The 27,939-nt window shown below is 38.7% G+C and overlaps 1 protein-coding gene across 2 annotated transcripts in view; it reads right to left on the bottom strand.

The window, feature by feature from the left end:
- The window catches only part of SMURF1 (SMAD specific E3 ubiquitin protein ligase 1), a 62,764-nt gene extending 35,577 nt beyond the window's left edge, over positions 1–27,187 (bottom strand). Inside the window, exon 1 of one of the 2 annotated variants that reach the window (XM_050966562.1) lies at positions 26,999–27,187. In XM_050966562.1, the coding sequence (XP_050822519.1) occupies positions 26,999–27,053 (55 nt within the window). In that variant the 5' untranslated portion in view covers positions 27,054–27,187. The remainder of the gene's footprint in view (positions 1–26,998) is intronic. The other variant, XM_050966561.1, reaches the window with a different exon arrangement.
- Between the last annotated feature and the right edge of the window lie 752 nt (positions 27,188–27,939).

The following is a 27,939-nucleotide window of genomic DNA, read 5'->3' as shown; positions in this document are numbered from 1 at the left end:
CTTGTTTAGCCACTATGTTCAATTCCTACCCTTATTCAGTCACCTTCTTACCTATATGTTCCCCCCACCACTTAACAGCCTCCCAGCCTCACAAAATAAATTAAGACAATTTAGATCTTAATAGCAACTTTCAGCCACAGATCTCAAAGCACTTATCAGTAATCTGATTTTACAGATGGGTAAATGGCAGAGCAGGGAACTGTCCTCAGATCTCCCAATTCCCAGTTCAGTGCCATATTCACTGGACTACACTGCCTCCCTTGACATTTCAGGGAATACAGCCACATATTCCCACTGCATCCACCAGAACCACAACAAAACTGAAAACAAAATAAGTCAAATTTTTCTTCCCTCTTTTCTAACAAAATGTTTCCAACAAATCTGATTGAGTGAATTCTTTATGAAACACCCACAAATTAGCTTTCAACTATTTGAGAATACATTATGCTCTCATTACCCCCATTGTATTCCGTCACAGTCTGGATACAATATGTATTTTGAGAAGTGGACAACTGAGAGACTGGTAAGAAAAAAAAAAGTTAAGTATATACAGGGGACAAAATTCAGAAAATAAAGTGCAAAAATCCTAAACACAATTTTATAGACGAGAATTTAAACAAAAATCAAGAAATTCAAAGCTACAATTCAAACAAGAGCTGTAACAATATTCCCTTTCATATATGCAGCATATTTCTGTTTACACTGTTAATTTTATGCCCTAATGTAGAAGCAATGCATCCAAGTTACAGTTGCTGTGGTAAACACAATTTTCGATTTCTTGTGAGTTTTATTTCTTAAACCATAACATATTCATTTCCATTCCATTAAAAAAAAAAGAGATACTCTGTTGAACAGCAATGTTTATCTGAATGGTTCGCACATATCTGATCACACTCTGAAACAGATATTGATGTGCAGAGCTCCCCATCATTGCCATACAACTAAAATTTTGTTGGAAGGTGAAGTGTTGAAAATTATGTGCTGCATGTTTGCTTCAAATAACATCAAAATCTTTGAGAAATAAAGTCATGATGAAGTTTTAAAATTAGCTGTTTCAGTTATCCAAGCACTGAAAAAATTCTTAAACATGAAAATACCAAGCACAGACAGCAACTCTGAGGTAGAGCTGGCAATCAAACTCAGGAGTTCTGACTCTTGCCCCATATCTTAACATTATACTCTACTGCAAGCCTTTGCAGAACAGCAAAAAAAGATAGAATATTCCAAAAAGCAAGCACCTGACAACAGCATCTTTAATCATAACTTCACCAATATGCATTTGATTTTTACAAATACCAGAGGTGTGACAGTGAATGGTTAATTCAATATAAAATTTGAGATCTGAACACAATATAGGTATTGATTTTAGCTATTAAAATTGTCTTTCGGTTCACCTTTTAAACTTAGTTCTTTCCTTTTTATGAAAAGACTGAAGCTACATCTTGAAATGACATTGGGATCCTGTACGTGTGTCGAGTACAAAGGAACAATGCTAACAAATGATGCAAAGACCATTTATCAATTTGTACTAACTTTTAATATTAGGAAGGCAGGACTATTTGGTTTCTTTTAAAAATTATGGAGATAGTCAGTTAGGTATGTTATATGAATGTGCTTTAATTACCCATCTGTTAATGCTATCAGTATTCATTCAAATTATTTAAGATTTTTGGCGGAGTACAGAACCACCTAAACAAAAGGGCTGCCAACTGCAGACAGTGTTCATTTCCTAAAACATCAAACCCACAAGAATATTTAGGAAAAAACATTCTTAATTAGTTAATATATAGATGGGAGCCTGGACATCCTCCCTCCTACCCCCCCCAGAATTTTCCAAGAACTCAAACCTTCCACAAATACAAACTCTTGCCTGAAACTAAACTACGTATCCACTTATGAATGATTTCAAGCAAAACTGTACAGTGAAATTCATGCAGGACATAAATGGACTTTCTAAGGACATGAGAAATAGGAGAAGAACCCCAAGTGAATATCCAAAAAGCTTTCCTCCAAAATTACTTTGGAATTGCTTTGTACATATTTAGCAGGAAAGTGTTTACAGAATACTCAAATAATTTAGATAGCTATTTACTGGTTCAATGAATTTAGGATAATATTCAACCTCCTCTTTCACAAGTTTGAAAGCTCTTCCATTTTTGAGACATTTGATTGTCTTTAAAAATACATATTTTTATAAAATGTGTGTGTTGCAGATCATTTGGATGCTAATTCAAATATATAATGGTCTCCTGAAAACCTACATATTAGTTATAAAATGGACCATTTTGGATCTTGCTCTTTTACCAGATGCGCTCTCTGTTCTCCCTTTTGAAAGCGAAGGGCTCAGCCAGCCACTCTACTAGTATAATTATGATTTTGTGATCAATTTGTGAAACACAAATGACAAGGGTCAAGTCATTTTCACACAGCTGCTTTTTTTTGTTAAACAAATATCCATGTGTCAACCAAGTTTGAGAGTCCTTACAAAGAAACATCTTTCTTTGTCCCTTCGTATACTGGGAAAACTTGGACGCCTATATCCCATACTGCCTCAGTAGGAGATAAACTACCCAAAAAACACACAAATGCTGAGTGGCTCCAGCAACACAATACACTATATACTTTAGGATGTCTTACTATACTTAGAGCTAAGAGGAGGGAGGATCAGCCAAACTGATTAAATAGACCAATTTTTTGGGAGGGGAGGGGGGAGGGAAGAGGCGGATGGGACACTATTGTCCACAGAGCAAAACACATTTGAAATGGTGACAGAAAGAGAACCACATACCAGCTTATATAACTCTGGCAAGGGCAAAACATGGTTAGCCATTATACTTATTAACCAAATATTATCTTTGACCCTGTTTCCCCACACACACAGTTAAACACCAAATAATTTTTTCATCAGTAAAGAGATAGCAAAAACCTGATTGGTCATAGGCTTCAAGTGTCCTGCAGTAGAAAGCGGAAGCCTCTGCATTGAAGCTGTTGAGAAAGTTTATTTAAATATAACAAGGCAACAGCCCAACAGTGACATATATTATTCCCAAATGGCCAAAGCTCTGAAACATCCATCCAAATGGCAAGCATTTTTTTTTGCCATTTCAATCCTGAAATCTTCATAAAAAAGCATTTTGTATTTCAGCCAAACAATGCTTGGGATTTATAGCCCTTCACATAGACTATATTAATCTCCAACGACTGCTTCCAATTTTAGATGCTATTTAGTTTACTTAAAGATCATATTAAAAGTGACAAGGACATGATTCAGAATTCCATATATATTTAAAAAATCAATTACGTGAAGTTAAATTTTATTTTTCAAATACATGGAATAAGACAACAAAAAATCAGGGTACTAATTCAACATAAGATACAAAAGCAAAAGAATTTAAATGAAAATAAGCCTATCTGGAATTTTTATGGACAATACTCTTTTTTTGGTACAGATAAGTGTCTGGTTTTCATCAAATGCTCAACAGGAATGTTTGCAAGAGCTTAAAAACAAACAATGTTATTTTAAAAATGTATGCAGTTAAACCCTGTGTAAGCTGTAAACTATGCAAACTGCTAGTTCATCCCAAGAGAGTTTAAATGTATCACTATGAAAGATTTTAGTTAAACAACTTGCATGAAACGTTGTCTTAAAAGTAAAAATACAGGCATGCCTTCAGTCAAAGCTTGGCACTCAGCTGAGCAGACCTAACAAAAGCTGCTATGTAATGCACTGTGTAAAGGCAGCTAGCAATTGGCTTCAGCTGACACTATACATGACTTCAGATGATGGATTCAAGAGCCACCAGAAAGAAAAAAGCTTTTATAAGAACAACATTTAACTGGGAGAAGCAAAGAGTAAACTTAAGTCAGCTAAAAAGGTACAACTATGAAGTAAGAGAGGAGTAAATTGACCCAACAGCAAGTGAAAGTCCACAGGATAGCTGCTATTTAAATAGACTGAAAACAACATACACTCTTGTAGATTCAATTAATGACCTGGAACCAACAGGGATATTCCAACTTTCAATTACCAGCAATTCTTTGGATGGCAACTAATTCTACCCAAGGCACTTCTATAACCATCATAGCCACAGTATCCTAGCACTCCCTTCTCTCTAAATTCTTTTAAATCACTAAATCCATTCAAATGAAGGATTTCCAGTACAAGACATCAATTTAGAAAACTTCACTCTGTAAAATATCAGACACAAAAATGTTAAAGCCAGATTTTGAATATGTCTAAACATGTAAACTACTGGCTTACTGGTTCATCTCTAGCAATTAATCTGACAGCAACTAATTATTGGAACTAAAGGTTATTCTTTAAAGTAAAATTATAAAATAAAGTCTCTTAAATTAATCTGACATTACTACTGGAGCGACCTCTAAATAAATACATACTGCAGTACTTTTCAAGAAGTCCACATTCCATGTTCTCCTTTTTTCAATATATAGGATTTATTTTGGTTTTACTTACTATTGTGTACAGGTATTAATACTCCATTTTGATATTAGAGTACCTTAAGCAACCGGTGGTCTGGGATTTTCCTCCATTTTCTAGAGTATATAGCTTGCTTTCACATTTATATTTTGTTAAGAAAGCTACGGTGAAAAGATGGCTTTTACTTTTCCATCTAAATGTAGTAAGACTACTTGTGTCAATCCTTGTGATAGAGAGAATTCCAAAGCTATGGGCCCCACTGCCAAGGCAACTCTGTTCCCTGCTTCCACAAATTTCAGCCTTGTTATTAACAGTTCCATTGTTCCTGACCGATACAGCTGTCTGGAAAAGCATGACAACAAGAGGGACAATTTTTGAGGTAACCAAACCCCAGGCCATTGAAGGCTATAAATATCAAGATCACGACATTAAAGCCAGTATTCAATGGGGAGCTAAGAGTGTCCAAAAGATGAAGGTGATGTGTTCATATTGATCTGGGCTACTTAGCAGGCGGACAGCCATTAGTTGAACCAGCTGGAACTTTTTCATTCAATGTTACTTTCATTCCTTGGTACAATGTGTTGCCATAGTCAAGCCAAGGGTAACAAATCTGTGGCTGACCACACATCCAAAGGATGGGGCCTCTCCGTCAGTAGTAGATGGAAGATGCTAACTGGTAATCCAGTATCACTGAAAAATCCAAAAGGAACCTAAAGTTGCATACCACCACGGAACGCTGAGACTAAAGTCATGGTGCTGGCTAGTTCTTCAAAGCATTTCCCTTCCCCCGCCCCTACAATATTTTTTTCCAGGTACAGTGTCACACAGCCTGGCATCAAGGCACTGATACTGCTTAGACACTACCAGCTAGACGGGGTACTGTTAGTTTTCAATATGGAGAAAATACACATACCGGATATAGTTTTAGTTATTTCCTATGAGTATAACTTCATTTCACAATTATATATGAGTGGCTGGCCTTGAATTCCTGTTATATTTATTTTGAGTTGACAGTTGTGTCATATGTCATTAGAAAGAATTCCCCCAGATTAGTAATAAAGTCTTAGATTTTACCTAGGACCGTACCAAGGTATTAATGACATTCACATTTTAAACTAAAGATTTTAGATTGATTACCTAGTTTTTGATGCACAACTAGTTACTATACATGAGATCCTGATGAACAGTTTCAACCCTTGCTGATACTGAAAGGTCAACTTCTTAGCACAGATATACTGCCTTCCCTTTCTAAAACACTTAGCCAAGCAAAGTGAACCTGCCACATTAAATTATTGCAGCATAAACACCCAAAAGTCATTCTAAACACCATTTGGATTCCTTCCTGTTGGAAAATAAAGTACTATAAATGGAGAAAGTAATTTTCATTCATTATCCACGTTTGACCACGTCTACATCACGAATGAAGCTGTGCTTTAAAATCCAATATTACTGTTCCCTCCAGGACGCTTCCAACTGTGGCTGCACATAGTTTAGTCATTTGTGCAATAGACACAGTCAAACCCCATTTAATACTGGATCCAGGAAGCGTGATACTGCTCTATAGTTACATTGCCACTGCAGCTAGACAGAGAGGGATCTAACCACTAAAACTTCGCCGATTTTATACACTGGCATCAGATAGAACACCTAAAGTATCAGATTAGTGGTCAAACATCTATTTATCAATTTTGGTTTTTATTAATACTCCTGTATAGCCACGTTATTTCTGTCAGATATAGAAAACAAAGCATAATTTTCTTAAGCCGTTCCCAGATGATTATAAAAAGGCACAGCCAAATCTGAAGACTAAGGCCTGTATTTCCCAAACTTAAGTGTCTAAAGTTGCACAACAAAATCTATTTTTAAGTAATTGCTCTGATTTTCAGAAGTGCATTGGGCACTTGTAACTCCCACTTATTTCAACAGAAACTACAGGCACCAAGGTTTTTTTGTTTTGTTTTGCTTTTGGTAAATCAGACCTATTACCTAAGCACCTAAATATGGAGTTAGGTGTTTGATTTTAGGATCTCAAGTTTGGAAGTTCTGGCATAAGGGCAAAATTTATTTCTCAAGTCTGGGGAGGTAATGAACAGAAATTTTCTGCAATGAGACAAACAACATGAGATTCTTAGCATCAACTTTGATTTTGAATACAAGAAGTCTCTCAATAAAATTACTACTCGTAATTGAATCATTAAAAAATTTCAACTGTCAAATTCTGAGATTTATACACACACAAACTATTATACATCCTCTCCATTTATTGGTCCAAATTACTGTAGTTCAGCACAAAGAGCTTAAAAAACTCTTATTCCCATTACTATTTGGACATCTATAGTTTTCTAAAGATCGCCACTAAAGCCTTCTTGCTTAGAGCTGAAAATGATAGAAAGTATGGAACAAGTTGTCTGTAGTATTTATTTTAAATCAAATTTCTCATTCGTCCCCCAATTCCTGATCCTTTTGCAGAGTCTATTAATCTTAATATTAAAATCACTATTCTCTATTATATAAAAGCAGCTAATCTGTTGTAGGAAATATCCCTATATAATGCCGTTTTCACTAGATTAATATCAAAGTTTCTAATGTCTGGTAAACAATTAAAACACTTCTGCTTTAGAAATAAGCAATTTTTTACTTGGCTATTGTAAGAATAAGGCAGTAGTGTGCACACAGAGATCTGTGTTTTCTTGCTAGACAAAAATTAAAGGAAGCATACACATATACTCTCTATAGTCTATCTCAGCGATTGATGTGTTGCTGGCTTAGACTTGCTGGGGCCCAGGACCCAAGCCCAAGGGCTTCAGCCATGGGCAGCAGGACTCAGTTTAGAGGCTCCCTGCCTGGGGCTGAAGCCTCTGGGCTTTGGCCTCCTGACCTAAGGCAGTGGGGCTTGGGCTTTACCCCTTCCACCCAGTGTGATGGGGCTTGGGCAGGCTCAGGCTTCAGTGCTTTCTCCTGGGGTCCTGTAGTAATTTTTGTTGTCAGAAGGGGGTCACGGTGCAATGACGTTTGAGAACCCCTGGTCTATCTAATCACATATCAGTCATACAAAGGGTAAATCCCTGAAAGCACTTTGGTTTGGGTCATATAAATGCTTGATGAACCAAGTTACTGTACATCAATGCTTGTCTGGTTTCCAAACAGTAAATGAGATGCATTTCCTGGTGTGGAAGACACACGTGACTATTTCTGTGCCTGAGGAAATGTGGGTCAATAAGCATGCATCCTACTGCTGAATTTGCAGACTCTCCAGAGACTAGCAACAATGTGACTCAGGAACACTAGACTGTCTGCAGGCACATACTGTACACAGATTAAGGAGATTACCACTATTCTGTTCCAATGCTGTTCACAATACACTAATGCATACCTAGCACTAATTTATAATACATACTCAAGGAATCCAGCATGTGTATCAAAAACCACTTTGTATAGCTGACCTTCACATTCAGTTGTGCTAAGCAATATCTAGGAAATACAGATGATACAGAAGACTGACAGGCATACCACAAAGATACAGAGCCACTGAAAAAACAGCTTACACCTATTAAATCTTGCCTCTTTTCTCCATTTGAGAATAATAATTCAGAACTGCTAAGATATTCATTCCTTTCAGCTAAGGAGAGGTGAAAGGTAAATTGTGTGTAAACAAGGTACTATGGGCAGAGAAGGCAAGTTGAAACATTTTGGACAGAATACTCTAAGCAGCTGGAGCCAGAGAGTGATAAGCCATTCTTCCCCAAATATTTTCATTTGTCTACCCAAGAAATTGTCTGGCAGTCATTTACCTCACAGAAAACCCTGGTGACCATTTCCTCCAAGCATGATTTTACAATTAGCAACAAAGGCTTTGCAGTCTCACATCATATCAATACAATTCTTCACTTATAGTCACAAAACTATTATCCTCGCTTTATTTTAAATATATTTTGTTTATTTTAATAATTTTTAAAAGCCTAGTTCTTGTGAAAGCTAAATATACAAAACAAGCAAAACATCTGAATAGCACCAAATTAAGACTTTATGAAAAGAAGGCTTTTATTTAGAATAAAGCCGTATCAGCCAGTATTACTCTCTCGTTCTACTAATTATATAGGACAGCATCTATTTAAACAGGCAAGTTAATGACTTCAAATTTGATCAATAGTCCCTGTTTGTACAGCATAGCACTACTGGCAGTCACCAGGGATGAACAACAAAAACAAACTGGTTACACCAAATCTACCAACTGAAATACAATGGGAATAAGAGAAATGCGTTCAAAGTAAGAAGCAGATCATATTTTCCATGTTTGCAGTTACAAAGATTCCCGCTCACTTCTCATTTTAGAAGACTGATCAAGATTGTTCCATTATCTATGAACATTACAGAACTGACACAAGTAAACTGTCTCTTGTATGCATAAAATATTTATCCTTATTCTGCTCACAACCTTCTTGTGAGTTTAGTGAACCCAAGCGTAATTTACAGCATGGATTCAGAATGATTCCAATCTGTATCCTGTACCACACAGCTATATTAAATATTTAAGTTTGTTTTCAACTCATGCTCTGCATGACATGACAATTCCCTGGCATCAGAGAAACACTGTAAGCCCTTGGACCATAAGCATTAGGCTGTCCTTATCTTCACTGAGCCAACCGTGAAACGCCACTTAAAGCTATTAGGCTACATCCTGGAATGGAACCTGGAAAGATTAGAAAAATTCTCTTAGAAGTAGATGGAGAAGGATAAGTGTCAATGCCTAAACTTTCTATCAAAAGATGCTAGAAATTTTTTACCAAACGACTGACTGCAAACCAAAAAGAACAAAATGTCAACCCGGTTCCGGATGAAAGCAATAGATTTTTATATAGTGTTATACACAAAGCTTTCTAACTAAACTTTTCAACCTATGCCATAAGTATTTGCACTGCAAACATAGTTTATTAGCTTACTTTTCCATATGCATAATTATTAAAATATTATGACTTTCCGGACATAGCTTGGCAGCTGAGATCACACTTCCGCACTAACAGGATACCACCATTTATCTGACCTCAATCAAATCTATATCTACAATGAACAAGAACCTGAAGAGAGAACTACTGCTTTAATGTAGTATTAGGATTGAGATCTTAAAGACATAAAATTGAGAAAATTTAGAGTTACTGCTATTAGTAAGTTGTTCTTATATCCAAAATCAGTGTCCAATGAATGAACAAATTATAATCCCAGTACTACTTTGAAATGCTCATCTGGAAGGTGATAAATAATTTCAATGTAGCTCAATGAAAATATACCAAAGCTGCCCCCACTGTGCAAAAATATGGGACTTTTAGGTCCAAAGAGAAGATTCAATATTTTCAGAGATTACATAATATTAATTTTGCTCTGTTTTCCATGGGAAATAACATTAACAGAGAGTCAAACCATGATATGATTTGAACTAAAACCTTATAAATTAATATTCTTAGAAGTTAACTGAGAACCTGTTCAGTGAAAAACCAATTTTTTTTTTAACACTCGCTGACCAAGTAAACATTATATTTCACATGGATGATTAACATATAGAATGCTAATATTCTAGGTCAGATTAAATTAAATGTGAGGAAAGCATTTGCTTGGGTTTCATTTTAACATTCCTCTAACTAGATATTATATTTACCTCCATAATACTCCATTAAAACAGAGGCAGTCCCAATGAAAAGTTCAAATTAGAGAGAAACAGAATTACAAAAACATCAACATATAGTTCATGCTACATCCCTGGAGGCAGTGACTGCTACTAGACTGCTGCAATGCAGAGTATGGAGACTCTCAGAAAGATGGGTTTCCTCATTATACTTTACATAAGAACGGCAGTACCGGGTCAGACCAAAGGTCCATTTAGCCCAGTATCTGTCTACCGACAGTGGCCAATGCCAGGTGCCCCAGAGGGAGTGAAGCTAACAGGCAATGATCAAGTGATCTCCCTCCTGCCATCCATCTCCATCCTCTGATGAACAGAGGCTAGGGACACCATTCTTTACCCTTCCTGGCTAAAAGCCATTTATGGACCTAGCCACCATGAGTTTATCCAGTTCCCTTTTAAACCTTGTTATAGTCCCAGCCTTCACAACCTCCTCAGGTAAGGAGTTCCACAAGTTGACTGTGTGCTGTGTGAAGAAGAACTTTTTATTTGTTTTAAACCTGCTACCTATTAATTTCATTTGGTGACCCCTAGTTCTGGTATTACGGGAATAAGTAAATAACTTTTCCTTATCCACTTTCAACCTACGGAATGTACTTACACTTGTTATGACAGCTTTACTATACATATTCTATCATTTTAAAAATTACACTAGCAACAGAATAATTTAGAATTGTTCTTTTCCACGGAACAGTTCAAGATATTCAGTCCTAACCTACTGCTTTAGTTCATGTTATAGTCATAGTTCTCATACCCTCAATCGTACCCTGATTTGTAACGCAAACATCTAAAACAAAGGACATACCTATTTAGAACACATAACACTAAAACTGAAAGGATGAAAAAAGCCGTATCAGGCAAAATTCAGTAGACATCCGATAAAAATTTTGAATGTTGTATACAGAAGTTAAAAGTATGAAACATTGTCCCACTCCTTATTAGGAACACACTCAGAACACTTCAAAATGAAATAATATTGTGTTTTTTAAAAAGCACAAGCTATTCTAAACTACTGCAGAATGGTAGAAATTTGATGCATTGTTTTGAATGTGAATTAGTGAGATCTTTTTAGAGCACTTTGCAAATGTAAAAAAAAATTATTTGAAGGACATAGTGGGAAACGGTAAATTAAATAGTATTCTACCAAAACAAAGAGGAGTGTCAAAACTATTCACCTGAAGTAAGTAGGAAGTTTTCCTAGTGACTGCTATCAATTTCTGCAAAGTCAAAGCTTACATTTAAAAAATTAAGTTTCTGTCCCTTCTGGTTATGAACATAGCAGTTAGGCTACCGTCTGCAGACACAGCTCTAGAGTCTAGAGCTCCTCTGCTCTTGCTTACAGCATTGCCAAACTGAGGAAGAGTGCAATCTGACAGAACTGCCTTTTTCACTGCTGCTATACAGAACTAATGCATACCTATAAAACTGACAGGTGTCAGCTCCTGGTTCTCTGGATGAGTCAGGATGGCCAAAAGTCTTACAATAAAGTATCTACTGATTCCCTGGACCACTTTTTTCAGCCTCCTACATCTAGAATCCATTGCCCAAAAAGGAAAATCAGACTCATGACCAGGCGTGGGACTTCCAACATGATTCTTTCCCCTACTACAACCATAAAGGGAGCACCACTGAGGCATCTGAAAGCATTACTGTCTTATTTAACAATTAACTGTCACTTCCTGATTGACAGCTGCGTGAGTGCAGAAAAATTCCAGGAAATAAGTAGGTCATTTTGGTTTTACTTGGTACGCAGATTAGTACAGTGACGCTCATCTGTCAAAATGTACAGAGCCTTTGGATCAATCTCACAAATAAGTACTCCTCTACCCCAATATAACGCGACCCCATAACACACAAATTCAGATATAATGCAATAAAGCAGTGCTCCGGGGGAGCAGGGCTGCGCACTCTGGTGGATCAAAGCAAGTTCAATATAACGCGGTTTCACCTATAACACATTAAGATTTTTTGGCTCCTGAGGACAGTGTTATATCGAGATAGAGGTGTATTGCAACAACATATCATTTCACATCTCCCCAAATGAACAGTAATTCTTTCCTTTGGTCTCCCAAAAGTCTGAAGCTTTTTCTGTAAACATGTGTATGCTTAATAGCTTGAAATAATAAAGAAGTTGTCCTATTTTCTCTGAAATTCTGTTTTATTCCCTCCCTTTTACACAATCCCCAATAAGCTAGGAATAATTCTCAAATCTGTTCTAGTTCAGCTTGGAAGTAGAGCTCACAGGCTTGATAAGCATGTAGAACAGGAAATGCTTTGGATTGCAGACTACTTAGAACACTTATTTTCCCAAGCAAGTTTTTACAAATTCCGTTTGATGGGTGGTTTTATAATTTTTAATTTTCACTAAAGCATATCAAAACACTAATCACTAGACAAGTCAAAGAAGAATAAGAATCACTACCGTGGTTTACAATACTACATGGGTTTCAAAAAAATCCAGCAACGGGGAAACAAAACTTGCTCTGTAAATACTGGTGGACCTTTGCTATTGAAGGGAGGCCTCTAAACTGAGAGGGCATTTAATTTTTAAACTAAAAACTGAAAATAACAGTGACCTTTTACATTTTTATTTTGTTTCCAAAAATCCTGTAATAGATGAGGCAAGAAGGTTACTACCGGCAGGTGGAGAGAGTAGACAGGAGAACACCAACAACTCTGAGTATGGTTGTTGCCCATATTTTTATATACACAGAGAGAGACCTAAACAATACTTATTGAATAAAAAGTGTTGTGTATACAACATTCAGGTTTTAAACTGAAGTCAAGAAATGAAAAAAATGTGCTTCTCAATGTAACATTAATCTGCCCATATTACCATAACACTTTAAATTACTAGTTACTGTTAAATGTATACTTCACTACACAGTATGTATGTGTACGTTAATCTTGCAAAGAAAACTATCATTTTCATTTTCTGATATGCTTTTAAATTTGTAAACTTAATGTTACATTAATAAAGGTTTTGGTTTCCATTTAACTGCTGAATTTAAGAAAAAACTCCCCCACATATTACCAAGTAAACACTTCATGCCAGTACTAAATTTCACCCTGAATTGTATAAAGAGATGAAAGAAGGGTAAATATATACCTTTGCTGCTTGACAGCATCATGGTCCAAGGGACAGAGAATGGATTAGGTGTCAAAAGAACTAGCTTCCATTCCTAGTTCTGTCACTGATTTAGCTGGGCAATCTCACACAAGTTACTCCTTTTACCATTTCACATATCTGCACCTCAGTACTCATCTATAAATTGGGGATAATAATTCGTTAAGCTTTTTGAAATATAAAGGAGATAAGAACCATTGCTGTTTGGTGGTAGATAATTTTAAGTCTAGATTAACTCAGTTAACCAAGTATATCACTTCACATAGTGGAGGTGCTCTTCCTAATGGAAAGAGGTTTTTTAAAATCAAGATCACGGAATTTTCAGAAAATTTCACAAATCCAGAAAATTGTGGTACGTTACTATTTTTGCACTCATCAATTTCTTCTTTCCCTGATGCTAAAGTATTTGAAGAGTCTGTTATTTCAATAAGACATTTACAAACAATGAGGGTGTGCATAATTTGAAAATTAGTGATAAGAGAATTCCCTGTTAAAAACAATCCCTTAACCAGCTAGGTTGACCTTATTTGTGGCCATCTTAAAGAAAGGAGGGACACTGCTGATAGTTCAGCTATTGTCTAAAAATGCCAAAGTAAATGCTACTTCAAGAACCCAACAAAACTGGCAAACTTTCAATGAGCTTAACATCCCAACATGAGCCTGTGTTCACATACCCTGGTCAAAAGAAAACAGTTCAGATTCTTAGGCGTGGTCTACACTCAAAAAAGAGCTGGATCAACCTAGCTATATTGCTCAATGCCATGAAAAATGTCATGCCCTGTGTGACGCAGTTTGGTTGACCTAAGCTCCGCTGCAGAGATTGCTAGATCGATGGAAGAATGCTTCCGTCAACCTAGTTACTACCTCATATGGAGGTAGATTAACTACATCAATGGAAAAATCCCTTCCATTGATGTAGGAAGCACTACACTGTGATGCTGCAGCTGCACTGCTATAGTGTAGACAGATTCTTGTTAAACAGGGTTTCTCCATTTTTCTTTAAATAATTTATTTTAACAATCAGGTATTCATTATCCCTGAATCTGACACACATTTGAACTACATGTATAAAACTGGAGTTCTGTATTGTAAACTTGAGTGTAAAGTCATATACTGATGCTTCCAAAGAATATTTTTCTAAGAAGATGTATTCAAAAAAGCTGTTAACACTAATCATTGAAGAATGAAGTTACATAATTTTCAGTTAGAGTGCGGCATCAAGTCCATTTAAAAAAACTGTTATATACAGTGATTAATCAAAAACACACAAATATAAATTTACCAAACTTTCTCATTATGATTATTTTTGGGCCAAGAAGCAAGCATAAGAGGTTTCAACCCAAAGTATATTGATCACTATAAAGCATATAAATTACATAGCTGGATTAAGTACTACGGAGCATGTCTGATTATGCATATAAAACTTCTATTGACTTAAATAAATGTAGCACAAGCCATGTACAGTACATTTAGCTCTTCACGCACATTTAAAAATCTGGACGTTTTAGACTGTTCACTTTCAGTATAACAATTAGAAATGTTCGTTTCACAAAATGCTCTCTTTTCAAAAAGCTTTTTGGGTAGTATTTGCCATGGGTTAATAGTAAATATAATAGTATTGATCAAAGGGCTATAGAGTTTTCAACCCCTCATACTTATGACCATGGTACATATACCGGATGCAAGCCAGGCACCATTCAGTGTCTGAAAAAACATCAATTCAGCTTTACGTTAACAGTCATCTTGAGTACAAAGTGAATCAAATGTCAGCTGTCTAAAATACATTTCCACAACTTTCTTTTACCTAGATCTTAAAAAGAAATATACTCCACACTCTGGAAACCAAAAAGTTTACTATTCAAACAAAATATATTACCTCTTTCATCAACATAATTGGATTTATCTTGCAATTTTGTAAAGGAAACAAGAGATGCAAATCTTCAGATAGTAGTATGCTGAACTACAGAGGGTTCAGTTCAGTGCTGCATTTTATTTTAATTTAATCATTTGAGTGAAAGTATAATCAGAAGATTAAGTACAAAGACACAAAAAGCATAATGAGCATTCTATACTTTTTCCCAAAAGTACAATAAACCCCACTTTATTGAAAGATGCTAAATTGCAAAGTTTACAAAGAGAGACTATCAAGTTAAAAAAACACTCATGATTTTTTTTTTTAAATCTAGTATTAGCAGCAAGATTTAAAAGGTTAGAGAACACTATCTTACTTTTCGGCTCATTTTTTGTATATTTCATTCTCCCGCATAGTCAATCTCCCCTGTTTGCGTAGATCTTTCACAGTCATTGGGGAGAGAAAAAAGATCTAAGTATTTGGTAAATATGACTAAGATCATAAACACTGGCAAGGAAACAATGACACAGAATATCTGAAATCATTTTTTAAACTGAATTTCAAATTGACAGTGTTCTTTTAAATTTTCATTGTTTACAGCACACTAACTGGGTATTAAAAATTACAGAATAAAATAGAAAGTTACTATAATATAAGCACCTAGCTGCAGACAATTCTTCACAACTTCAAGAAACCGTAAGAGCTAGAGTCAGACTCATGGATCTTTACAATCAAATTGCTACATCATGCCACAGTCAGCCTAAACCTTTGGGTTCACTGACAAACATCTGTAGCATCATGTCTCAGCCAATTAGAATTCCTTTCAGCTGCAACAGAGGTGAACACAGATGGAACTGATGGAGTAGCATGAATCATCACCACATCCTCATTGATCAGGCATTATTTTAGCATTATTCTGAAACAACTGTGGATTGTTTTACCCACAAATAGATGGACGAACATTCCAATTAAATACTTAAGTTTGTTAAACTGCACACAGTAATTTCAATATCTTTAAAACAAAAAAGAGGTTAAAAAATCTTGCTCTGCCTACTCTACACATCTACGCTCTGAGTTTGGTGGCCTTAGGGATTTTGGTCTACTGTGCTAACAGTGATCTTGACAACAAGCCAGTCTGAATTTTGGCCTTTAACTTGACAAAAATCATTTGCTGAAGAGGAAGGCATCAAGCTATTTATACCTCTGAGAGATTTTTTTTCTTCACAGAATACAACCCTACTTTGCTATTTATGCCAAGTTAGTGTCACGAACATATCTTCCAATGTAGACAAAAATATTCCCAGGATGTGTCTCTCTCTTTAGAACAGGGGCGGCTCCAGGCACCATGGCAACAAGAGCATGCCTGGGGTGGCCTGCCAGTCGCCATGAGGGTGGCAGTCAGGCTGCCTTCGGTGGCATGCCTGAGGGAGGTCCGCCAGTTCCGCGGCTTCGGTGGCCATTTGGTGGCAGGTACACCGAAGGCGTGGGACCGGCGGACCTCTTGCAGGCATGCCGCCGAATCTGCATTACCAGCGGACCTCCCACAGGTGTGCCGCCAAAAGCCGCCTGCCTGCCATGCTCGGGACAGCAAAACACATAGAGCCGCCCCTGCTTCAGAAACAGAATAATTTAATTCACATAAACACACATCACAGAAAGATCAGGGAGGCTCAAAATGTTGCCTTTTAAGGTCTACACAAGGCAGTTACTGGGATGTCAGAAGAGGCAGAATATATTCTCTGATTTTCCATTCAGAAATTAAGAGAACTGCAAAAGCATTTTAAGTATCTGAGGGGTAGCCATGTCAGTCTGAATCTGTAAAAGCAGCAGAGTCCTGCGGCACCTTGAAGACTAACAGATGTATTGGAGCATGAGCTTTCGTGAGTGAGTACCCACTTCATCGGATGCATCTGACAAAGTGGGTATTCACCCACGAAAGCTCATGCTCCATACATCTGTTAGTCTATAACAGCATTTTAGTATCAAACTGTCTTGAATCACAGTTTACAACCAGACAGTCTACCTAACTGGAGTATGGAATTGCAGATTTTCCTTTTTCAAAAAGAAAGCTAAACAATTAATGTTTTACATTCAAGTTGCTTCTCCTACCACATACACAGACCTCATCTACACTGAGGCACTGGTGAAAATCTTCCACCAACTCTATCAATACTAGCAATAGTAGGAATGTTAATGTGGACTGTCTTTAACAATGCGTCTTCTAGAATCTACTATAGACAGACTTAGATAATATGGCAGCAAAAAAGCTGGTGGTCAGTCAACACTAGTACTCATCATTTCTAGCACAGGGGGAGGTGTCAAGCAAGTACGGAAGATTTTCAGAAAGACTTCAGTGCATATCACAGCCACTCACAACAAACTCTAAACCCTATCTGCAACAAGAAACGTATACTATGCAGTTTATAATGGTTGTCATTAAGAGGTATCCTGGACTAATGTTCTATAAAGTTTAACTTCCAGCCTAGAGACAAATCGTCTTCAACAGCAAAATAGCAGTCACCTTGTCCATACTGGGAAGCTGCACTGTTGCTGAGAATAGTTCTCAGTTCCCTCTGAATCAGAATTGCACATAGTTAAAGTGCCAGTACAGATAAATTTTTTCAGCAGCATTCCAGAATTTTATCCTGTCTACAGAAGGACTTCAAATATTTCAAGTATTGGTTCCAATGGAACCATTGTGAAGAACTATATTCAGCAAAGATAGAGAAGAGAATTCATTACTTTATATCTTCATCTTACTTATTTTTATACCCAAGAACATTAAATGAGCCACATGATTTGCACATGACTAAATTAAGCAGACATTACTGAACTGGTGTAGCCTTCATCCTTCTTTGACCCATTCCCACCGTCGTTAGTCATTCCCAATAACTGTGGCCCCAATTCAGCAAAGGATTTATGTGCTTAACTTTAGGCCCATGAGTTTTCCCACTGAAGACAAAGGGATTACTTTTGTTCTTAAGGTTAAGCACATGATTAAGTGATGTACTGAATCAGGGCCTAAGTCCAGTTTAAAATTTATACTGTAAGTTCTCTGGGGCAGAGAGCATGTCTTTGTATTCTGTGAAACAGAGTTCCTACTTCAGCATGTTATATATAACTGACACCACTCCATGCTGAAAACTTTTGTTTCACCAGTATCAGGTAAACTGTTTGCCAGCTCCTGTCAGCAATAGGTCAATTTCCTTCTATAAATGGGGACATAACATAAAAAAAAAATCTAGTCACCTCTACACTACAAAATTGAAATTACTAAATACTTTTCAGAAGCATGAACCACTCCATCCTAAATCAGTAATGAAAGTGGTGTATGTACAAATACATCATCTTCAATGCTGTTTCAGAAAACATGACTAAAAATTAGCAAATCTCATACTTTCTGTATCTGAAATGATAATGAAGATGTTTTATCTGCTCCACTTATACCATTTCAATATTGATTCAGTGGTTCACTACAGAAACCAATTTTCAGTAATAGTTTAACTTCTTCACAGAGACAGAAAGAAGGCATTCAGAACAGTTACAGAAAACACAAAAATACAAGATGAAAGAGCGTTAAAAGGAATGGGTGAGAAAAGAATAGTTCTTAGTCTGGTAGATAATAAAAAGAAGAAAAAGCAGTAATTAAATTGTATAACAGTACTCCAAATTACACTCTTTATATGAAGATTCTGAGTTTGACAAAAGAAAGCCTTGAGTTAGGAATAATGGCAACTGTATTCCTACTTCCCCCACCCAAGAGGGATGTTGAAGCAAACTCTTTTTGAAAATTTGATTTCCTTCCACAAGGACAATGGTTTTGGGATGGTCTTGACTTCCACCTAGGGAAAAAAAAAGACTTGTTACCCACCAGCCTTCCCATAGGAAAAGGCTGTTCTCCGGATTCCCACTCTGGTAGCTCAGTGAAGATATCGGCAGACCTATTACAAAAGCTGCACTCTGGATTCTTACCCATCAAACACAAAGAAAAAAATACAAGTTTTTTTTCTCTAGTTATATGCGTCTCCCTCCATATCACCATACTATGAGTGTCTCACACCATAATACAGGCACAACTTAAATGTATATCCCAAATTAAAAAACATAGCAAGAGAACCAAAAAACTGACACCGTGGCTGACCAACAAAGTAAAAGAAGCAGTGAGAGGCAAAAAGGCATCCTTTAAAAAGTGGAAGTTAAATCCTAGCGAGGAAAATAGAAAGGAGCATAAACTCTGGCAAGTGAAGTGTAAAAATATAATTAGGAAGGCCAAAAAGACTTGAAGAACAGCTAGCCAAAGACTCAAAAATTAATAGCAAAAAAAAAAAAATGTTTAAGTATATCAGAAGAGGAAGCCTGCTAAACAACTAGTGGGGCCCCTGGATGATCGAAATGCTACAGGAGTACTCAAGGGTAATAAGGCCATTAAAGAGAAACTAAATGAATTATGTGCATCAGTCTTCATAGTTGAGGATGAGAGGGAGATGCCCAAACCTGAGCCATTATTTTTAGGTGACAAATCTGAGGAACTGTCCCAGATTGAGGTGTCATTATAGGAGTGTTTGGAACAAATTGATAAACTAAACAGTAATAAGTCACCAGGACCAGATGGTATTCACTCAAGAGTTCTGAAGGAACCCAAATGTGAAATGGCAAAACTACTACCCGTAGTCTGTAAACCTATCATTTAAATCATCTTCTGTACCAAATGACTGGAGGATAGCTAATGTGACGCTAGTTTTTAAAAAGGGCTCCACAGGTGATCCCGGCAATTACAGGCGGTAAGCCTGACTTCAGTGCCAGGCAAACTGGTTGAAACTATGGTAAAGAATAAAATTGTCAGATACATAGATTAACACAATTTGTTGGGGAAGAGTCAACATGGTTTTTGTAAAGGGAAATCATGCCTCACCCATCTACTAAAATTCTCTGAGGGGGTCAACACGCATGTGGACAAGGGGGATCCAGTGGATATAGCATACTCAGATTTTCATAAAGCTTTTGACAAGGTCCCTTATCAAAGGCTCCTAAGCAAAGTAAGCTATCGTGGGATAAGAGGGAAGGTCCTCTCATGGATCAATAGCTGGTTAAAAGATAGGAAACAAAGGGTAGGAATAAATGGTCAGTATTCAGAATGGAGAGAGGTAAACTGCGGTGTCCACCAGGGGTCTGTACTGGGACCAGTCCTATTCAACATAAAAGGGGTAAACACTGAAGTGGCAAAATGTGCAGATGATACAAAACGACTCAAGATAGTTAAGACCCAGGGAAACAGCAAAGAGCTACAGAGGAATCTCTCAAAACTAGATGACTGGGCAAGAAAATGGCAAATGAAATTCAATGTTGATAAATGCAAAATAATGCACACTGGAAAACATAATCCCAACTACACATATAAAATGATGGGGTCTAAATTAGCTGTTACCATTCAAGAAAGACATCTTGGAGTCATTGTGAATACTTCCCTGAACATCCACGCAATGTGCAGCAGCAGTCAAAAAAGTGAATAGAATGTTGGGCGTCATTAAGGGATAGATAATAGGACAGAAAATATCATATTGCCTTTATATAAATCCATGGCACACCCACATCTTGAATATTGTGTGCAGATGTGGTTGCCTCATCTCAAAAAAGATATACTGGAATTGGAAAAGGTTCAGAAAAGGGCAACAAAAATTATTAGGGGTGTGGAATGGCTGCCACATGAGGATTAATAAGACTGGCACTTCTCAGCTTGGAAAAGAGACAACTAAGGAGGGGGCTATGACAGAGGGCTATGATAGAGGTCCATAAAATCATGACTAGTGTGGAGAAAGTAAACAAGGAACTAGGGGTCACCTAATGAAATTAATAGGCAGAGGGTTTAAAACAAGTAAAAGGAAGTATTTCTTCACACAATGCACAGTCAACCTGTGGCACTCCTTGCTAAAGGATGTTGTGAAGGCCAAGACTATAATATGGTTCAAAAAAGAACTAGATTCGTGGAGATGTCGTCAATGGCTATTAACCAGGATGGGCAGGGATGGTGTCCCTAGCCTCTGTTTGCCAGAAGTTGGGAATGAGTGATAGGGGATGGATCACTTGATGATTACTTGTTGTGTTCATTCTCTCTGGGGCACCTGGCACTGGCCACTGTCAGAAGATAGGATACTGGGCTAGATGGACCTTTAGTCTGACCCAGTATGGCCGTTCTTATGAATTTACTCACAGCCTCTTTGTGTGGTAAGGCAGCAGTATTATCCTCACAGCACAAATGAGGAACCAAGGCACTAAGATTCAGTGACTTGTTCAAGGTCACAGAGGAAGTCTGTGGTAAAGCCAGGACTGAACTCCATCCAGTGCTCCAACCACAAAGCCATCTGACTCCCAGAAGAGTGTCTGCGGTAAAGGAGTTGAGACAATCATTACAGGAGAGAAATTGAGGTAAAAATAAAGTAAAGTTTTGGTCATAGATTTTGATGAAATCCCATGCTATTAGCCAGAGTCTGTAGTGACTCTATTGTGTACAACCAAATCATTTCCCTGTCCAGATGGTGTAACATAGTGGGCTTATTAACCAGTCATTTCAATTTTCACCCCTGGATAATAACAGTCAGACCAGTACCAGGACAATGCTTTTCTACAACCAGTGAACCACATTCTATATGAAAATGTGAGAAAAACAGCTACGTACAACACATTAGGTACTTAGTACTTCTGACAAGACAAAGACAGATGTGTAGTGCTATTCAACATTTCTGAAAATGAGACATAAAACTGTCTGGGTCACCAATCTCAATGTTGCTATTGATCAGCCAGTTAACTTTGCTGCAAGCAATATTACATTAATAATGAAACCAAAGCAAGACAAGCGAATACATTTGTGACAAATGCTTTTCAAATTTGCCTTTTCACTAACTGTAAGTGCATTCATTCTAAAATATAATTTAGATATTTTACTTTGAACTTTAAGTCAATTTATTCCCCAAAAGTTTAAGTTGCAGGTGAGTTTACTTACAAAATGTTTGGAAGCCATGTTTTTGAAATATACTGATCATTCAATTTTATAAACTAAATGCACCTGAACTACTCTAACTAAATTTCATCCAGAGTTTATTGTAAATATTGGTATGTACAACCATTCTCCCTCCTCCCCCTTTTCCTGATACTATTAACGCGACCATCTCCCCTGTAAAAAACAGATCTGTAACCCAGGAGTCACCTTTTAGTGCTCCCACTTGCCTCAGACATCCAGACTGCCTCCAAATCTTGTTGCTTGTTCCTCCATAACATTTCTAAATCCAACCTTTTTTTCTTGTAAAGACAGATAGGACTCCCATCTATACCCTCATTGACACGTTTACTGCACCCTCCAATCTGTACAAAATGCAGTTAAAACAGTCTTCCTTGCCTATCACTCTGACCATGTCATTCTTCTCTTTAAACTCTCCAGTGGCTCCCCACCTCCATGATATCAAGTTAAAAATAGCAGTCTTACTTTCAAGGCCCTTCATAATTCCACCCCTCCCAACCTACCCGCTCATGTTTTTCACGCTGCTCCTCTCCACCCCAGCTCCCTTTCTTTTCTGTCAATTAGAATTGCCTCTGCCACCAACTTGTCCATTCAGCTCATAAAGATCTTTGCATTTTATTTCACTCAGATTCCTATGCATGAACCCCTTTCCCCAGAACTGATCCATAGGGCTATCACTACCCTGTCTTTCTTTAAATTGCTTCCCAACACCCAATACTGCCACCAAAGTACCTACAGACAACCAACTTCTAAAGCCTAGGCCAAGAAGCAGTTGGGGAAGTCACTCTTTGCTATTTTTTATTTTGCAATTGTATCAATAAATTTATACATATGTTATATTTACTGTTTCCATCTTCCCTACACTTCATATTGTGCACGTCTGCAGCATGGGGCATGGGTCACTTGCTGGTGGATTCTCTGCAGCTTGAGGTCTTCAAACCACAATTTGAAGACTTCAATAACTCAGACATAGGTTAGGGGTTTGTTATAGAAGTGGATGGGTAGGGTTCTGTGGCCTGCTTTGTGCAGGGGGTCGGACTAGATGATCACATTGATCCTTTCTGACCCTAGAATCTATGAGTCTATTTGGGGATGGGTGTCAAGTCTCCATCTTTGCATGATACTCAGCATGATGTGATAACAATCCTCATCAAGGCTTCTGAGTGCTACTAGAAATCTCAAAACCTTAAATGTTTTGGGACCTATCCGACAAACCCCTCTGCCAAAGTGACACTGCCACAGCAAAACACAACAAAGATGCTTGAGCTGGAACCCTGTTTAAAATGAGAGGAACTGCTGGAGAAACATCCTCTGTGAAGGCTCCCTGGTCTTTGGAATGCAATCCTCCCTTGAACAGCTGACCTTTCAGACACACATGGCACAACCCATTTAGGACTTTTCTACACTAGCTATTATTATTATTATTATTATTATTATCGAGAGAGCGCTCTCATTCTTACACTACCATTGATCACAATATAATACACGTTTTTACACTGTGTTGTCCAGAGTTGCTCTGAAAAGCAACAGACAACATGATTGTAAAAACTAGTGCACACCTTACCTCCATCAGGACCTTATTTGCTCAGTATTTGAGGAAAGCTGGAGTATAGAGGGGAGATCAGAGTGCTTGAGATCAGTGAAAGGTGGGATTATTCTAGTCTATGGACTGGCTTTTTATTGTTCTGTTTTAAACAGGGGTGGGGGGGGGATTTGCATTTTTTTTTTAAAAATGGATAGCATTGTGGCAGAGCTCACAGTGTCCGATCCTGTCCATAAGCGGTTGTGTTTTTAATCACTGTCAAAGTGTCTAGAACTTGGGATAAGTAAAAATAAATAAAACGTTTCTGTTAATGCAAACGTTTGTGTGTGTACAAGAATGAAGTTCATTTCTTTAAACACAGGAAAGATTCTACAGTGTTTATATCTTGTTTATGAAGTGGTCCTTGAAGGCATCTTCTACGTAAGTGGTATTTACATAGTAATTTTCAGTTGATCTAAAACAACAGAGATCGTTTATAATCACAGGAAAAGAAATAGCATGTCACAAGGCAACATGATGTAGGTAGTATATCAAACAGAAGATGTCCCGTTTTGTTTCAGTTCAGCTTCTCTCAACAACAAAACAGAACGTAGTAATAAAAGACATAATAGCTATAGTTATTCAAAGTTGATCAGTCAACAAGCACATTTCAAATGAAGCAAGAAGTAAAATATATGTTTAATACTTCTAAAGGGACAAATCTCCAAAAGAAGTATTTAAGTTTAGAATAAATCTTGCAGATTTTAACTCACTGTTGGGGTTATTTATTAATAAAACAAAGTAAGATTGACCAGATGGCAGATTCCCTCAATACAGTTTAAAGAATATTATGCTCAAACAAGTCACCAAAAGTTATTTCATTAACAAAAAATGCAGCATCTCCCGAAATGCTTTGAATTATGAAGGTCGATTCATGCAAACTAGAAGTGAAAATGAAAATACAAGCTACCTGATGCGGTATTTGTTTAAAAAATGCAAAACCAGTAACTTCTGTTCAGGATAATTTTTACTTGGGCTATGTACAGTGTTCTGAAGTGGACTGCTGGTGTCCCTTATACAACAAAAAGAACAAGAGTACTTGTGGCACCTTAGAGACTAACAAATTTATTTCAGCATGAGCTTTCGTGAGCTGTAGCTCATGAAAGCTCATGCTGAAATAAATTTGTTAGTAGCTGTAGCTGAAGCTCACGAAAGCTCATGCTGAAATAAATTTGTTAGTCTCTAAGGTGCCACAAGTACTCTTGTTCTTTTTGCGGATACAGACTAACACGGCTGCTACTCTGAAACCTTAGACAACAATTACTCAGCTCTTTCTGAAATCAATAAAAAAATATTCTGAACTTCTGTTTTAGAAAACACTATATGAATCTGTGAGCATGTATTTAACATACACCAGTATCTATGTACATCAATAGCTATGTACTTCAAACATTTTAGTTTCATAAAACATTCATTCTATCTTTAAAACCCTTTTCTCACAAAGCTTAAAGTCTAAACCAGTTGTTTAGATCCAAGATTAATGAGCTGATATCTTCCAACCAATTACTTCCCCCTCAAACATATATTTAATCACCGTTTCCTAGAAATACTATTTGAAATCAGCTAGTTTTGCACTTTATAAAAGGAAATGGGTTTTAACGCAGGTGTTTATGACTGACTGCTCTGTAACTAGGAACCAAATTAGACTTATCACTAAAGTCTAACTAATGCCATATTCTCATTAATCCATGATATTTTATGTACCAACAAAAACTAGATACCGTATGTTAAATTCATGCAGTGGAATTGCATTATGGTTCTTTCAGTCAATGAGATCCTATAGTGGAGGTACCTGTTGCCTTTCAAAACCTGTACTGGATCTTATTCATCAGTAATTCATGATGCTGTCATGTTTAGAAACAGAAATCACATGTCTTTCCCTTAAAGGAGAGATGCCAATGCAGGCTGCACCTTTTATAAAATAACAGGTAATTCAGCTCTGTAAGGGTATAACAAACTGATGTACCCATTACAACCTCATGACCAAACATGAATTTCAAAGTGTAGTATGTGATTTACTTAAGGAAAGCGAATTAGGTGAAAATGTCTGAAAGAGATTAAACAGATGTTTGATATATTCTCCTATATATATTTTCCAGCAAGTGAACCTCTCAATTGCAGAAAAAAGCAAATTAATTATTAATTAGGGCTAACAAAATATAAACTATTAAGGGAGGGACTGATTTTCCATTATAAAAATTGACATGCAGAAAAATAAGACTCTTTAAATACATCTAGCAAAACCAGACTCTTTTGTGGGGGGAGTGGAAAGGAAAGATGCCAGGAATGGACAGGACATCTGGAGACTGCCAAAGAGGAATACTTCCCAGCAGGAACTGTCCATCCATAGGAGGCATGCATACACCAGGACTCACACATTCATCCGTTAAGGGATCTCTAATGGGCAAATGCAAAACACAACGGGAAGGGGAGACATGTAAAGTTGATTGAAGAAAAAAAGCCAAAAAGGAAGTTCAGTCCCCCCTATACTCCAGTCTGGACTTCAGACACCTCTCACTTGACAACCCCAACTGGGAAAAAGAACAGGAACAGGAGAAAGACACTTGAGAAATACAAATGGTAGATTGTGAAGTAAGGAGATTTGCAGGAGGAAATGGTGAGAATGGAAAAACGATTGCTGAGAAACAGGGTCTGGACAGAAATAAAAAGGAAGAAAAAAAGGAAAGAAAAATTCTCCACTTTACCCAGCACACACTAACTCAGTCCCCAGAATAATTCTGGATTTCAGCAAGCTGCAGCCTCCTCAGAAACCACACCACACCAGATAAGAGCATCCAACCCAGACTCATTTTTCTTCCCCTGGGGGAAGGGAGAAGAAAAACCCCTCCACAGCCCTGAGCCCTCTGCAACTCGGCCCCAATCGCAACTCGAGAAAAGAACCACCCCGGTGGGTCCTCCCATGATCTGCGGAGTTAGGGAACCCAACCGAGCACCCAAACACACCCCCCCCCTCCCCAAGCGGGCTTCCTTCCCAGGGAAGGGAAAATGAAACCCAACCCTCCCCTCCCGGCCAGGATTACACCCCAAACCAGAGGAGCGAAACCGGATTTAATAGAGACGGGCTCTGATCCCCTTCCCTTCCGGGGCCCTGCTCTCCCCAGAGACCCTGCACCCCCCTCCGGGCCCGGGCCGTCCCTGCCCCCCAGGGGCACCAGGACCCACTATCCCAAGAAGGAGGGGAGAACCCGCAGCCCCCTCATGCCCCCCCCCGATCCCCTAGGCCCCACGGGGTGTGGGAGCGCGGGGGGGGGGTGTAAAACCCTCGCCGCCCCGCCCCTCTCCGCTCCGCTACCTGTGATCCGGATTTTGATGCTGGAGCCGTTTCTCCGGGTCCCTGGATTCGACATCGCTCCCCGAGCAGAGGGGGGAGGAATCAGCCGCCGGCCACAGTCACCCCCATCCGGGCCCTGCCTCTCCCGGCCCCCGGGCTGGGCTGCCCCTGTCGGCCGCCGCCGCCGCCCCACACAGCGGCCCCGCCACAGCGCCTCAGCAAGCCGCGGCTCGCAGCTCGACGCCCAGCCCGACCCGGACGAGGACTGCGCGCTCGCGCCGCCCCGAACCGCAGGCTCGCGCCTCCTTCGCTCCTGCGCGAGAGGGCGGCGTGACGCAAGCGCGTCGGCCAGAGGCTGCCGCCATCGCGGGGAGGTCGTCAGCTGAGCCCGGCCGGCGTCACGCTCTGGGCAGCGCCCCCAGCGGAGGGCACCAATATTGCAGGGAGCGGTCTGGTTCCTTCCAGAGAGGAGATCGGGTCTGTGCAGGGCTTCGGGGTGGCCACAGGGAAACTGAGGCCTGTGCTGCACCCTGTCCTGGGGGGATGAGCTATGCTGCACACCATGTACCCCATACCCCCCTCCAGGGCCCTGCCCCCGCACCCCCACCCCAAGGGCCTGGGTCACCCCCATCGCCCCTCCGGGGCCCTCTGGGGCTGAGCCCTGTTGGACTCCATATACCCCACCCCGCATCCCCCAGGGTTTAATTTGTGCTAGGGTTGAACCTGGGCCCCTCGCGTCTTGGCAGTTCATAGCCCTGGCACCTCTGGCTTTCTGCATCAGTTATGAACGTAAAAAAAAATTATTTGAGCCGGGGCACCTAATTGCCTGGCACCTCTTTCATTACAAATTAAGCATTGTCATCACCCTGGGGATCGGGGGGCCTTGCAAGGCAGAGAGGGGTCGAGTGGGCATGGGGCTGCAGGTTCTCCCCTCCTCCTTGGGGTAAAGGGTCCTAGCCCCC

This window comes from Gopherus flavomarginatus, chromosome 9 (assembly GCF_025201925.1).
Source record: "Gopherus flavomarginatus isolate rGopFla2 chromosome 9, rGopFla2.mat.asm, whole genome shotgun sequence".
NCBI classification, from domain to species: Eukaryota; Metazoa; Chordata; order Testudines; family Testudinidae; genus Gopherus; species Gopherus flavomarginatus.
The sequence above is the reverse complement of the archived record's forward strand: the minus strand, read 5'-3'. Positions and strand labels throughout refer to the sequence as shown.